Source organism: Artemia sp. Qi Xiang Cuo, chromosome 13 (assembly GCF_049724085.1).
Source record: "Artemia sp. Qi Xiang Cuo chromosome 13, ASM4972408v1, whole genome shotgun sequence".
Taxonomy (NCBI): domain Eukaryota; kingdom Metazoa; phylum Arthropoda; class Branchiopoda; order Anostraca; family Artemiidae; genus Artemia; species Artemia sp. Qi Xiang Cuo.
Window position 1 is genome coordinate 42749984 of NC_142806.1, and position 15550 is coordinate 42765533.

A 15550-nucleotide genomic window follows, 5' to 3' on the forward strand; every position below is an offset into this window, starting at 1 on the left:
GCTAGTACCCTTTTTACTAGTAGAAAGTGCTTGCAGGGCAACTAGCCCCCTTCTCACGGCCAGCATTTCCCCAAACACATCCAATAAATATTTTGAGATAGCCAATTTTTTCAACTTAGTTGAAGTTCTGGAAATTATGTTTTTGAGGATGGCACTCCCTCCCCCTACATCCCTCTGGGCAAGGATTGTAAATTATGCCCTGGGGGGCATATAAGGTTTTTTATAGAAAGTGTTGTTGCAGAAACTTCAAAAAGGGCTCATTCGATTGGAAATTGAAAGGGCTGTTGCCCTTTTTAATAGTTGAAAGGGATTGGAGGACAACTAACCCCCCTTTCACGCCCACCATTTCCCCAAACACTTCCAATTAAAATTTTGAGATAGCCATTTTGTTCGTAGTTGAAAGTTCTGGAAATTATGTCTTTAAGGATGAAAAACCCCCCACACCCCTCAGAGTAAGGGTTTTAAGTTATGCCCTGGGGGCATATAAGGTTTCTTATAGAAAGGGTTGTTGTAGAAACCTCAAAAAGGGCTCATTCGATTGGAAATTGAAAGGGCCAGTGCCCTTCTTAATAGTTTAAAGTGATTGAATGGTAACTAACCCCCCGCTCACGCCCACCGTTTCCCAAGACACATCTGATCAAAACTTTGAGATAGCCATTTATACAACGTAGTTGAAAACTCTAGAAATCCGGTCTTTAATGATGACCCCCCACCCCCCACAGCCCTGAGGGCAAGGGTTGTAAGTTTTGGCCTGGGGGTATATAAGGTTTTTTATAGAAAGTGATGTTGTAGAAATTTCAAAAAGGGCTCATTTGATTGGAAATTGAAAGGGCTAGTGCCCTTTTTAGTAGTCGAAAGTGATAGAAGGGCAACTAACCCCCCTTCTCACGCCCACCATTTCCACAAACACTTCCAATTAAAATTTTGAGATAGCCATTTTGTTCGTAGTTGAAAGTTCTGGAAATTATGTCTTTAAGGATGAAAAACCCCCCACACCCCTCAGAGTAAGGGTTGTAAGTTATGCCCTGGGGGCATATAAGGTTTCTTATAGAAAGCGATGTCGTAGACACTTCAAAAAGGGCTCATTCAATTGGAAATTGAAAGGGCCACTGCCCTTCCTAATAGTCTAAAGTGATTGAAGGGCAACGCCCACCATTTCCCAAGACACATCTGATCAAAATTTTGAGATAGCTATTTATACAACGTAGTTGAAAACTCTATAAATTAGGTCTTTAATGATGACACCCCCCCCTCCCCACAGACCTCGGGGCAAGGGTTGTAAGTTTTGGCCTGGGGGTATATAAGCTTTTTTATAGAAAGTGATGTTGTAGAAACTTCAAAAAGAGCTCATTTGATTGGAAATTGAAAGGGCTAGTGCCCTTTTTAGTAGTCGAAAGTGATAGAAGGGCAACTAACCCCCCTCTCACGCCCATCATTTCCACAAACACATCCAATCAAAATTTTGAGATAGCCTTTTAATTCAACGTAGATGAAAGCTCTGGAAATTAGGTCTTTGAGGATGATAACCCCTCAGAGCCCTCAGGGCGAGGGTTGTAAGTTACACCCTGGGACATATAAGGTTTTTATAGAATGTTTTGTCGTAGAAACTTCAAAAATGGCTCATTTGATTAGAAATTGAGAGGGTTAGTGCCCTTTTTAATAGTCGAAAGGATTGGAGGGCAACTAATCCCCCTTTCACGCCCACAATTTCCCCTAACGTATCCAAACAAAATTTAGAGATAGCCATCTTGTTCAACGTAGTTGAAAGTTCTGGAAATTAAGTCTTTGAGGATAACAACCTCCCCCCTCCCACTCCCATTATTTTCCCAAACATTTCCGATAAACATTTTGATTGGCAATTTTGTTCAGCGTAGTTGAAAGATATGGAAATTATGTCTTTGAGGATGACAACCCTCCCCCAATAGCCCTCAGGACAAGGGTCGTAAGCTATGCTCTTAGTCATATAAGGTTTTTACAGAACGTTTTGTTGTAGAAGCTTCAAAAAAGGGCTCATTCAATTGAAAATTGAGAAGACTAGTGCCTTTTTTATTAGTAGAAAGTGATCAGAGGGCAAATGCCCATCCCCCCCACGCCCATCATTCCCCCAAACAGTTCCAAATAAAATCTTGAGATATCCATTTTGTTCAGCATATCAGAAAGGTGTGGAAATATGTCTTTGAGAATAACAAAACCCCCAGCCCTTGGGGTAAGGGTTGTAAGTTGTGCCTTGGGGACTTAAAAGGTTTTTATAGAAAGCGTGGCCATATAAACTTCGGAGGGGGCCCATTGGATTCAAAATCAGACGCTCTAGTGCTCTTTTTAAGAGTTATCGGAGGGCATCTACCCCGCTTCCCCCCACTCACATGTCGTATTGTCCCGAAATGTATCTAATAGAAATTTTGAGATAGTCATTTTATTCAAAGTAGTCTAAATATCATATAACAAGGCGTTGGGGTTGAAACAAACCCCTGAGATTAGGGACAAGGATTGTAAGCTATACCCAGTGGGTATTTAAGGTTTTTATGGAACGGATGGTTGTTTAACCTTAGAAGAGGTTCAGTCTTTCTCCCTGAAAAAGACTATGTCAATATAAAGCGAACAGAAATTAATTAAAAAAAAAATTTCCAACAAAATAAGTCTTAAAAAAAAGTAAAGAACTCCATTAAACCAAAAATGAACAAAAATAGAATCAATCATCTACCAAGAATACAACTACCACAAATCAGTATCAATAAATGAATGAAACCAAAAACAAACAGAAATTAAAATAAATAACAGAGTCAAACTCAAAACGAGCAGAAATTAATATGCATAGGATTCTAAACGCCAAGCTTTGTAAAAGCCAGAATATAATTTGTACTTTACTGAAAAAATTCTTTTAATGTTTTCACTCCTATACCTTTAAGAAATGAAACATCAATTAAGATTTTAAGGAATAAATATCAGCATATGTATATTAAACTGACAATGCACATTTTTGGACAATACACTTGTCCAGTGTATAGAAGATGAAGGACTTTCACTTGAGAGACTGTTGATGCTTGCGAGCGATGGTCCAGCTGTCAATAAGAAAGTTTGGTCAATTGTTCACTTGGAAAAGAAAAAGTGGTATTCAAAAGGTCGTTTAAATAACGGTACCTGCAACATCCACGCAGTGCGTAATAAGTTCCAGAAAGGATTACAGGAACTTGGGGACGAATGTTCTGATATGATTTCTTTTTATCGTTTGCTCAGCAGATGATCTGCTCGTTGTGACGACTTTAGCCAGTGTCAGCTAAAAGTTAATGCTCCGCGACATAAGTTCGTAAAGTACGGCCCCACTGGGTGGCTTACCATAGGCGAAGCTGCAAACCGCTTGATCGAGCAATGGCCTGCTCCGATTGAGCAGCCCATTGCTTGCTCAAATTGAGCTTATAATATTCATATACCCCATGTAAAAATGAAACAAATATTGTTGGTATGTGTGTAGCGCATGCATGGTTACCAATAGGGAAACAGTCTAACCTTTCATGGCCTTAGGCATCCATGAACAAGTTTGAAGGCAAAAGAGGAATTTCGGACAATTTTTGGAGGCGCCCACCTCACCTGCCTAGAGTCTCAGGCAAGTGATCCAAAACTTCAAAAAGTGGAAATTTGCTCAGATTGCCGAACTGAGCTGAGGCAATGAATAGGTACTATTGTGAAAGTGATTGGAGACGGTGGGCATCCGCGAACAAGGGCTAAATTGAGAGAGGAATTTCGTACAATATTTGGGGGTGCCCACCCGCTCAGAGTCTTGGGCAAGTGACCCAAAAATTTGAAAAATTTGTGAAAAATTTAGATTTTCTCAGAATGTGGGGGTGAGCTTAGGCAACGAATAGATACTAATTGGAAAACGAAGATGGTTTAACATGATTGTTTGCCTCTGATTTGCAGCATGTATATGGTCCTGTTGATGGTGTATATTCCCTTTCAAATTCTTCTATACAGTAGGCAGGCGTGCCTTGTTTGCTTCACATTCTGCGTATTCCTATTACCCAGCGTCAACTTTAAATTCCTGGTTAACATGCCTAAGAATCTAGGCCTGATCCCCTCTTTTTTTATGAATATCGTCCCTCCTGAAATCTTGGCATCCTCCTTGAAAATACTTGGTATCACAATTTCTTCCAATTTAAAGTGGGATATCCGAGTTAAAAACATCATCCATAGAGCAAATACTTATATTTCCTTGCTTAAGCTCCATTTTAAATTAAGTGTCTCCCTCTTAACGAGTATAATTCCTTTGTTCACCCTCTCCATAAATATGTTTGCCCAGTTTGCCGCCCTGGCATTCCCCAGGAATAGTTGGATATAACTGAATCCATTCAAAAGAGGCCTGAGAATAATATTTAAAGAATTTAGAATTCTATACTCTGCTTCTTAATATCTATCTCGTACTGTTATCAAGCTAGCAAAAAAACGAATGTATTAAAGTTGCGCCGCAATACAATTAACGCCTTGAATTTGTCACAGTTTTTTGAAAACAAGGGTTTTTTGCTTCGAATTATAACTAAGACACTAAACATGTTGCAGGTACATACAAGAGATGGAGAGGTCTATGAGGGCGTTTTCAGCACCTTTTCGCCAAATTTTGATGTAGCTCTATCTGCTGTTCACAAGGTGGACAAAAATACAGCAATGGGAAATAAGACCTTGTTAGAGACATTTACAGAAGATATGGTATTTCAAAGTAGCGATATTATCGAATTTAGACTTAAAGATGTTGACTTAGACTATGCTGTTAAAGGTAATTTTACATTAACATTTCTACCGTATTCATAGATGCCATTTCAATTGTGCTTAGGGGGGGGGGGGGGAGGAAGAGGTATAACTGGAGGAAAATACAATTTTTGTGCAGTTTGCAGAAATGTTTTGGCTCATATGTATTGAATTGCTTGGTCTTTGCCTCAACCCCCTTTCTACCTCCAAATAGGACCCAAGTTCAAATCCACGTATATATTTGTCTTCTTGGTGTACCTTTTTTATATGAATTATTTGCATGACAGTAATTTTCCTTTTGAGATTATGACATTTTTTTTCCTTTGAGTGGGCATAATTTTTCTAAATACGGCTTTTAAATTTGTTTTTCTAAATCCTGAGAGAAAAACCAAAAATATCAAATAAGATTATGGGATGCCTTTTATAGTAAAATATTAAGCCTAGAAGTTTTTGAAACGAGTGCTGTGATGACTTCTTTTCGGGTAATAAATAGTAACCGTTGAAAGCAGCCACAGTTGTGACCTTGTGACAGTTGTGAAGGGAGAGAGTGTGTCAGAATTCTTGAATTTTTTAGGTGACCTGATTTTTAAAATCCGGTTCCCTGTTATCCTGTCCTCTCTATGCCGGTATGCTAACTCAGAGCCAAAACCGTTTTGAGGCCAGAGCTAGTGCTAGTAGGATGTGTTTTTTTTTTTCGAATGTAGTGCATTTTTTCCCAAAGTCTTCTAGTGCTTGTTCCCTGTACTTCTATTGCTGGGGGTGTCAGTCTCCCCCCTAATGTTCTTTTTTTGGTGAGAGGCATTGTCTAATGAAAATAACATGATAATTCAATTGTTCTTAGATAAGAATTGTGAAGTAAGTTACCCTATCTTTTTTTTCTAAATTTAGGTTTTTGTGTTTATTGTCTTTAAACAGCGAAATTTGAATTTAGGTTTCAAGCCTATTTGTTGTCTTTATCTAGAAACTAACTTAAGTTCTGTTTTGTTTTATGGAATATCAGTTAATTAGATCCTGGTATACACTGTTTAGAATTTGAGCCTGGTTTTCAACATTAAATTGTTCTCAATTTTAGTTGACTGTAGTTATCTAAGCGAGTTGGGCTTTCGCTTTGGTCACTATTGTTTTTACTTAACAAAATAGTAATTATGGAACAATGACAAAAAAACTCTCTAGTTCTGATTCTAATCCTGATTACATATATTTCATGTACTTAGAGACATTTTTTTTATTCTTAAGGGTGTCAATAAAGTGAATAAGACTATGGGGAGAGCGAAAGAGCTTTGGGCTATTCCCCCCGCCCCATCTGAGGTTCCGGAGTTTTTTGCAGTTTTTCACAATTCTTCCGAATAATTTGCCTGTGTTTTGCACTGTTTTGAAGTTTTCTCCTGGTTCAAAATAGTCCCCCTCCAAAAAAAGTCATGTGTAGCCTACGTGTCTGATTACAGCTATACAAATCTGTTAGTATTTTATGTGTAATTCAGATACGTCATAACAAAATAATTAAGCAAAAAATATGTTCCCACTAATACTATATTTTTAGAAATATCTATTATAGAAAATAGAATAAGAATAATTGTCTAGTGTTTTTTTAATTAAATAGTGTTTTTATGTGGTTATAGGGTGTAATTTTTCTTCTCTTAATCTTGAGACTTCCTGTTACATTTTGGGAAGAATAGCTATTAGCTGATTTAACGATTAAATTTCGCTGTATTGAATTCCACGTTTTCTAAGAATGGGTTCATTGGCCAATCCATTTTTTCTGTGTCTCCAGTTGCACGAAAAAACTTGCCTAATTAGGTTGAAAAAATCCATTCAAAAAGGCTTTTTTGAACAGGTGACTCGAAAGGCAAATGAATAGCTTTAGTATAAGATATGAAAAGCCTAGGCTGAAAATATATAACCTTTTAAATGAGATTTGTTTAAAACGAAATAGAGATCCAATTTTGGTTTCACCTCTTTTTGTAGATAACATATTAAGGACAAAAAGGATGGCATTTTACGTTGTATAATTAATATTCTACTCACATTTCGATTTTTCAATCTAAGACACTATATTATTACAAAAATTAGCTGGCAAAATAGAACACAAATACCTTAACCAGTTTCAAAAGGCTTGTACAGCTTTATTGTAGTTAAATAAAAAACATATTTTTTCAACTGGAAGTAAGAGGCAACATTAAAAATTAAAACGCACAAAAATTACGATTTATATAAGTGGGTTGCCCCATCCTTAATACCTCGTTCTTCACGCTAAAGTTTTTTATTTTTTTTTTTTTTTTTTTTTTTTATATTCTTATTTTTCTAACTGAACGACCCTTGTGTTTCGGGAGTTGTTCTTAAAGAATTGCGAAAAAATAGTCAAACTAAGTAAAAAAAAAAAACTTGTAGAAAAAAAAAACAGCAGGGAATCATTGTACCTCCCTTTTAAACAATGTACTAAGAAACGTGTGACTGCAAACAAGAGCAGCATTAAGCAAATGCTCATTAAGAATTAAAACAAGGTAAAGCCTGGGGTGGAGATTAAGTCACTCACATGAATAGTTGGAGTATCCAAGGTAAGTATTGAAACGAATATTTCAGAAGTTCAAATCGAAGCTACTGATTCGAGGCAATTTTACAGTCTTGCACCAGCACCAGAACGTTGGCATTTCGTCTGATTCTATGGTATTTGTCTCTAATTATGCGGCCTCAGCAAGTGGCCTTTCAAAGCTACATTATGAAGAGAGACAGCACCTAAGCCACTCTTTTCTAATTCAGCATTTTCATACAGTTATTTAATGAGGTGATAATCCGTTCCATAATTTCTTTCGGAACAAAAGGAGCAGCTTTTGAGGCAAATATAAAACCTTGGTGGGATGGTATTTTTGACATAGAACTCAGCATGGCGCAAAAAGGTCATACAGCGAAATAATGTAAGTGCGGAGCATGCAAGACTGGAATCCGTTTCAGATTAACAGTAGTCAAAAGCGGCAATAACTCAAAATCACATTGTGTCAGCATGAAGTATATCTCATATTTTAGAAGTGAGACCAGATCGAGTTTGGAGAAAGTCTTTTGACAACTAAAGAATCCTAAAAATGCAGCAGCAAGGCCCTCACACTAGTGATATTATTTGGATCGTAGAAGTCAAAGCTGAATATGGCAATCAATTTTGCTGCTAGACATCGCGATATTCCAACAGACCAATAACCAACCAAAAAAAAATCCACAGTCTAAAGGTTGGTCACACACTGGGAACCTTGAAAGTATTTATAGGTGGTCCATTTGCTATGGTAAGTTGCATTAATAGATACACCTTAGACACATCTACATTTAAACAATGAACCAAGAATACAAATTGAACACCAGTTCTGTGCAGATAAAGTAATAATACTTGGTCTCTAAACAGAGACAGAATTTACAATTAATCGGTAAATGCGGCTAAATAGAGGAATTTAACGGTGGTAAGCTGGTACTACCCACGTAGTGTTAAGTAGAATTAAGTTAGACCTTAGATAATCAAAAAATTGACCATAAAATTTTTGAAAGGTACTTGTTATAAAATAGAGCAAAGCGTCTTTATTTTACTACAAGATACATGTACATGAGGTGGAAAGAAAAAAAAACTTACAAAATCATAAGTTGCTTTACGAAATTGGATGTGCCTGATTTATTTCCTTTGTGTTTTTTTTTCTGTCATTGTGTCATTGCCTTTTTGGGGTCATCAAACTGCAGCCGATTAACTGTTGGATGAAAAAATAAAGAAAGGGGTTTTGAGTCTACCCAAAACGAAGGTGTGGACTTCATAGCGTTTGGTCTTCATCTAACATGGTTCTTCTCTGGTCCGAGAAGTGAGCAGTTTGATGCAAATACGGAAAACAAAAATCCTCATTGTTCTTCTTGCCTGTTGGTGGAAGGATGCACTAAACGGTCATTTGATAGTAGGCGTGAAGCCGATTTTTGCAATTTATATCTGAGCACCAAGCATGGGTGTCAAAAACGAGCGAATGAGGGGTTTGATGTTGCAACCAAATGGGGTGTTGATTTTCTGCTGGGGATGGGGCGGCTCTGTAGTAGCCTATTAACGTTTCATCTAAGAATACAGTTGTATTCGACATTTGATGTGCTTAATGAGGTACGCCTAACTTGATTTCCATCGGGAAAGAACAGACATATACAGAGGGATTCCTTTCGGAAAAGGAGGTAAATTCGACAAAACGCCCAGAAGGACGAATCATGTAAAGCTGTGGGAAAAAATCATAAAAACTTGGGAGGTCGGTCCAGAGTTCCGTTGGGTGTGCACCTGTTAGGAGCCATTTTGCGTCTTATGACCCGTTTGAAATCATTACCCTCTTGTAAATTAGTTAGAATATTATTTAAGAATGAACTTGATATTATTTGTAGCGCTTTAGGGGGTACGCATAAGCTGTTCTCCTTCGTGAATGGCCAAGCACATAGAGAAATTTCTTTCTGGAAGAGAGGTAAATTTGTCAAAACATCAAATTGACGAACCGTGGAAAGACTATAAGGTGAGGGAGAGGGAGATATCACGAAGTTTCTGGAGGGGGCCTAGAGGCCAGTTCCGTGGATATATACCTCTTACAATCCAGTTTTTCTTTTAGGATACATTTGAAAACATTGATGTTTCTTGAATCAATAAAAATATATGAATACAAACTTTGAGGCAATATCTGATTATTTTTTTTTTCTCTTCATTCAGATTCATTTGCCACAGACACTGCAATTTCTTCTGCACGGCTAAACGGCGGTGACTCATTTGACAGGGAACTTGAGCCATGGGAAGGTGATCCCAATGAAGATGTAGACCTGAACCTTGAAAACGGTGTTGGCTGGGATGTAGATGAGATGTTTAAGAGGAACGAGGCAGTGTATGGTGTTCAATCAACGTTTAGGCCAAATCTTGAGGGATACACTGTGCCGCTCTATATTCGTGACTCGTCGGAATATAAGTAGGTTTCTTGTCACATTTTGTACGAATGTGCAGTATTTTGCCTGAAATCCTAAAATTCAAAGCTAGGTTTTTTTTTTTTTTTATTTTATTATTGTTATTGTTTTTCACTATCTAGCACACATATCAGATAATCAAAATTAGCGACTTTCATGCACATTAATGACTTTAACGAAAAAAAGTAAGGAAAACAAGTTTAAAAAGGAAATGAGATGCCATCTAGCAACCTTGGGCAGTACTATGCATATAGATATTCAAATTATTTTCCTAATTGGTTACAATTAATGTATAGTAATTTGCAGAAGTCTAATCACGAATAGATGTGACGTCAGTGGTGTCAATTCACGGAAATAAAGGGGGGGGGATTTGTTTTTTTTTTCAATAGAAGTACAAAAAAGCATTTTTTTAATGAAAATACATAAAAATAAAGATGTTTTTCAAAGCCTAAACGGGTCAAGCCCCCCTGCCTCCAATAGACGTCACTATTTGTTGTTTCCTTTCATATTTTGAATATTTGCAATTTTCTATTCCTATAATGACATTTAAATCTGTGAAACTTGCATGCAATTACGCATTCAAAGACTTAGTGACGGAAGGGTATATTCACGTAATTATGGGACAATGGGTTATAAACAGTCAGTTTGAATAAGATGTGCCTATCAGTTATGTGTAGAGCACCTTTGGATTAACAAGTAAGTGGCATCATTAAAAATGTTGTATAAATAACAAATGTGACAAAACAAATATCTAAGGGAGATTTAGAAATAAACTAATTTATCATAATTATATGGGATTTTAATGTTTAGTAGGAATAGAATCTTAATTGTTGGGATGACATATTTATAATAATGTGATGGTTACATTATTATTAGGGTTATAGTATAGTATTATATTTCATTCATTTACATCAATGAAAATGCTGGAAGAAAAAATGTCAGCTAGGTTTTTCGTCTATTTGAAAAAAAGGGGATTAAAAAATGAGTTCTAGGCGTTTACTCCCCTGCCGGAAAATAACCCCCGTGGAAAATAAAGCTTTCCAAATTTGAGAATTTTTTTGAGTTTTATTATAAATTTGGGCTATAGATTTGCACATTACAGGGGGGGGGGGCTAAAGTATAGTGGGTGTGCATGCAAAATAGGTTTGGTGCAATTATTCTGCATATTAGATAGATAGGTAGATAAGTGTATTTTAAAGCCAAATATACGGCCTTGAACACAGTAAAATAACATTGAAAGGCACAAATAACATAAACTTTGATCAGCGATAATCATAAAACACTTAAATGAAACACTACATTAACCTAATAATAGTACTTAATACTTGGATAAACGGTCATTGAAAAAAAAACCTTAACACTTGGAAAAAAACACTTCATTGAAACATTACATTTACTTTATGCCTACTGAGATTTTTTTTTTTTTTTTTTTTTTTGTTGGTTAACAAAATTTCCAGATACCTCGCTATTCTTCTGTAATTTCTTAGTGACGATATACCTAGAAATAATTGTTTTCTGACTTCAAACTGTCCAAATACTTTGCTCAAGTATAAACTGTCCAATTTTTTTATCTCAAGTATGAGGCAAGATCTAGGAAGAACACGTAACCAAGGCCACATTCAGGATTTTTGTTCGGGGGGGGGGGTACAATAAAGCATTTTGATACAATTTTACGTGTTGGAAGACAATTTCGGGAAGGGCAAGGTTCAAACCCGTAACCCCCCCCCCCCCTGGATACGGGCTTGCACGGACCATTTATAATTTGAGCTTTTTGTCGGCCAGTGTGGCTTGGGAATTACATTTGTACATGATTTGGCTGATTAAATGTCTCTTAAAGGGAAATGGAAGCAAAAGCAGCTCGTATAGAGCGTGAAATCAAAGCTAGTCCCACATATGATGCAGCAATGGAGTTGGAGAATATCGACGAAGAGGAAAAGTATTCAGCTGTTGTTCGACCTGGAGATTCAAGGGCCAATAACAGGTCAATTTCTCCCCAGTCAAATGCTTCAACTGGTTCAGGAGGGAAATATATTCATCCAAATAAGCGAAAAAGCAATGCTGGGAAATTGACTAGGTAAGCTCTCGTTCAAAATTGAGCATATTAAGGGAAAGGGGAGTAACTTTTAAGCAAGTGTTGTTTAATCCCGTTTAGTGTCATTTTTAAATGCTACACAAATTTGCAATTTTAATGACTTTTGATATGCATGTTCAAGAGAGCTTTCCCTTCCTCCCCCCGTAGATGCAAAGCAAACCATGTTACTGATTTTCTAGCATCTTGCTTACTGTTAGCTTGGAGTTTTCATTAGTAATCCCCTTGACTGGAATGGTTTTGTTATAAATTCAATTGGGAAAAAATTTTATAAACAAAATGAGTTCTAAAGAAAAGTAAAGAGTGGTGCTGAAGTTTGAAACGAACTGAAATAAGCATCTTTTGCACTGGCAGATCCAGGGGGACAGCGGGACCCTAAGATTTTTTTTTCTGACGCTCATTTCTTGTTTTTTTTTCACTCATTTTAAAAAATTAATTTATCAATTTGGACAATTATTGGCGCCCTTGTCACATTCCCCCCCCCCCCAAGATTTTGATTATTGGTTTCCTTGTCACATTGCCCCCCCCCCCCCAAGATCTTGCTCTAGGTTCGCCCCTGCTCCCTGGATTTATTTTCGACGTGATTGCCATCCATAGATTTGAACCGTAAGTCTTCGAAATCAGTCCCAGATTGTAATGTATTGTAAGTGAGTAGATGCGTAGCGTCTTCTCACTGTAATGTGTTGTAACTAGTTAGATGCGCAGCGTTATTGCAAGTGAGGTTTTCTAATTTTGTTTTTTCAGGGTCAATTTTGAGATTCGAAACTCCTTCCTTTGTGTCTCTTATTTGTGGGGTCGGGGTAACCGAATCATGTTGATTTTCTAGCATCTTGCTTACTGTTAGCTTGGAGTTTTCATGGAGGTCCCTTGACTGGAATGATTTTGTTATAAATTCAATTGAAAAAAAAAACTTTTATAAACAAAATGGGTTCTAAACAAAAGTAAAGAGTTGTGCTGAAGCTTGAAACGAGCTGAAATAAGCATGGAATAGGTCTCTTGCACTGGCGGATCCAGGGGGATCCCGGCCCCCCAAGATTATTTTCTGACGCTCATTCCTTGTATTTCACTCATTTTTAAAAATAAGTTTATCAATTTGGACAATAATTGGCGCCCTTGTCACATTGCCCCCCCCCCCCTCTTACCTCCGAAGATTTTGATCTAGATCCGAACCTGGTCTATATATTTATTTGGCGTCATTGACATCCATGGATTTGAACCATAAGTTCCCGAAATCAGTCCCAGATTGTAATGTATTTAACCAGTTAGGTGCGTAGCGTTACATTTGTAACGCTCTTTACAACGCAAGAGAGATTTTGTTTTTCCAGGGTCAATTTTGAGATTCGAAAATCCTTCCTTTGTATCTCACAACCTTGGGGTTGGAAATTAGATTCTACTCATCTACAAGTTACTTTTTTTCTACTATATAACGAAGAGATTTAGAATCTATTATCGCACGAAGCTGCCTGTCGCTATTTTTCAAAGACTGAACCTCCTAATCGAGATCACTACCCGTATCGGAGCCAAAAAATTCCGTAAATCATACTCGTTCTCCCCACACCTCAGGCAGGTAGCCTTGCCTTCTAGACCTTCCTTAATAATCCGGGGGTGGGTGCAAAAAAAATCTTTACAAAACGCATTAAATATTTGTTCATATGCATTTTTGTTACTTTTTACGAGTGGGACAAAATTTTCGGGGGGTGGGGTCAGCCCCGGTAACACCCCCCCCCCTAGATTATGGCCTTCGCCCTAAGGTAAAAGTAAAGAATATGGCATTATACTTTATAGTCCCTACAAGTGAGGCTGGTCTCCGTTTCATGACTTCAGCCAGGAAGTGCAATGAGGGGGTTGGGGGCCAGCCATCCTGTGCTTTCGTACACGCTTCCTGTTTAGCTTCCCAAGGTTTCTCCAGGTAGCCATTTAGAGCTGACCCCTGCTCCAAACTAAATAACCAGCGACACCAGGACTCGAACCCCTGTCCTCACGGATAAAAGGATTTTAAGTCTAATGTGTTGACCCCTCGTCCAAATGGGTGACATGTCCAAAATTCTCTTTTACTTTCTCTGGAATTCTGCGCCATTCCTGTAAAATGAATGATCCAATTTGCGTTCCGACAAAGGATATTCGACAAAACTAATGGTAATGATTCCATGGGCTCCCATAAGCTGAATTATAGGGGGGGGGCTTACCTGGTCTAATCGGCACTTACAATGCTGTATAATAGAAATCTCAAAACAAAAATATAAAATATAAGGCAGCATCATAGCCAGGTGGGGGGGTGGGGCTGGAGCCCCCCCCCCCATATGGGCGCCCATTAATGATTCACAGGTTTTTTTTATATAAAAATAATGATTTTGGGAATTGCAGCATTAGTCTTCTCCGTTTTCTACTGCAAGTAATTCTTGAAAAGGTTTTCAGAGACTCTGTAAAACATTATTTGTCATTTGCCCGTAATATGATTTCATTTGCAAATAGCAACATCAAAAGATTGAACTTCCCAATCGAACAACAGGTGCTTATGCAAGAATGAACTTTTTTTTTGTTTTAGTAATTAATAGATTTTAATCTAATGCACATACTAAACATGCAGATTCAAAAGTAAAACTTAGAGAAACAATTAATCATATCTGATGAGGTAACTAATTGATAGCGAGTGAAGAAATTAGGCACTACTGGTAAAACAGGTAATTTATTCGGGATTATCATGTATTATATGGGAGTCTTGAGGTGACTGACTTCGACCTGCTTTGGAAATCGTGAATTAGCATAGTTGACTGCTGAAACAGATGGCTAAATAAAGCAAAGATTTAATCAATATATAGATTGATTCGTCAGTTTAAAATATTGCTTCAGAAATCTAACAAACTGCTTAAAAAATTTCCAAGTGGCACTTGGAGTGGCAGAGGTTCAGCTAGGCATACATTTTCTATACTCTTGACAGAAATGGAGTAAAAGCAAAAATAGTAACATTTTCAAATAGTAACATTGCTCAGGTCAGGAGTACATGGTTTATTTTGTTTGTTTTATAAGTTTGGTTTACTTATTCATTTATCATTTGTTAGTTTTAAGCTTCATCTATTACGTGAATTTACCTTTTCTTGTTAGGTTTTGATATGGCTTATCACTTTTTTTTGGAAAAAACTTCAAGTTAATTTCTGCTTGTCTTTTAATTGAAGTATTTTACTGTGTATTAATTGTAAGAGTATTTGTGAAGTTTTTAGGCTTTTCAGCTTAAGAACGAAAATATTGGCATGTGGTGTAAATTTTAGATATAGTTAAAAAAAAATGGCCTTATCTTCAAATAATCTTACTGCAACAGATATACGGCTAGACAGGGAAAGCAATTTTCAATCATAGGGTTTGAAAATCTTATCATGATTTTCGCTTTTGTATGGGTCGAAACCTGACCTCTAAGTACCCTTAACTGTGTGTTTAAAGAAATACAGGTGTCGGCTATTTATAGATAAAATTAAATTTATATATTTATAAAAGAAACCTATTATTAAGGATCCTTTATTCGAATTATGCTGTCCCATTGACCAAAGATATGTTAGGACTTGGCTTGTTTTTGGATATAGTTGTTGTGGAGTTGGGACTTGGTTTTCTTTTGCGCTGAAACAGGACTTATATCATCTTTGCAACGAACCAGGACTTTTTGAACTAAGTCAATATAAAGCTCTTTTTTGTTTTTATGTCAAAAACCAGGACTTAGCGCGTATTTGCACTGAAACGGAGCTTGGTTCGTCTTTGCGTCGAGTGCTTCTGCAGCTCAGCCTTAGCTGG

At 37.1% G+C, this 15550-nt stretch overlaps 1 protein-coding gene across 2 annotated transcripts in view; it reads left to right on the plus strand.

Moving 5' to 3' along the window:
* The window catches only part of LOC148945308 (uncharacterized), a 59958-nt gene that overhangs the window by 15973 nt on the left and 28435 nt on the right, over positions 1-15550 (plus strand). For both annotated transcript variants that reach the window (XM_089099177.1, XM_089099178.1), the window contains exons 3-5: positions 4552-4765; positions 9437-9686; positions 11519-11755. In XM_089099177.1, coding sequence (XP_088955303.1) covers positions 4552-4765; positions 9437-9686; positions 11519-11755 — 701 coding nt within the window. The remainder of the gene's footprint in view (positions 1-4551; positions 4766-9436; positions 9687-11518; positions 11756-15550) is intronic.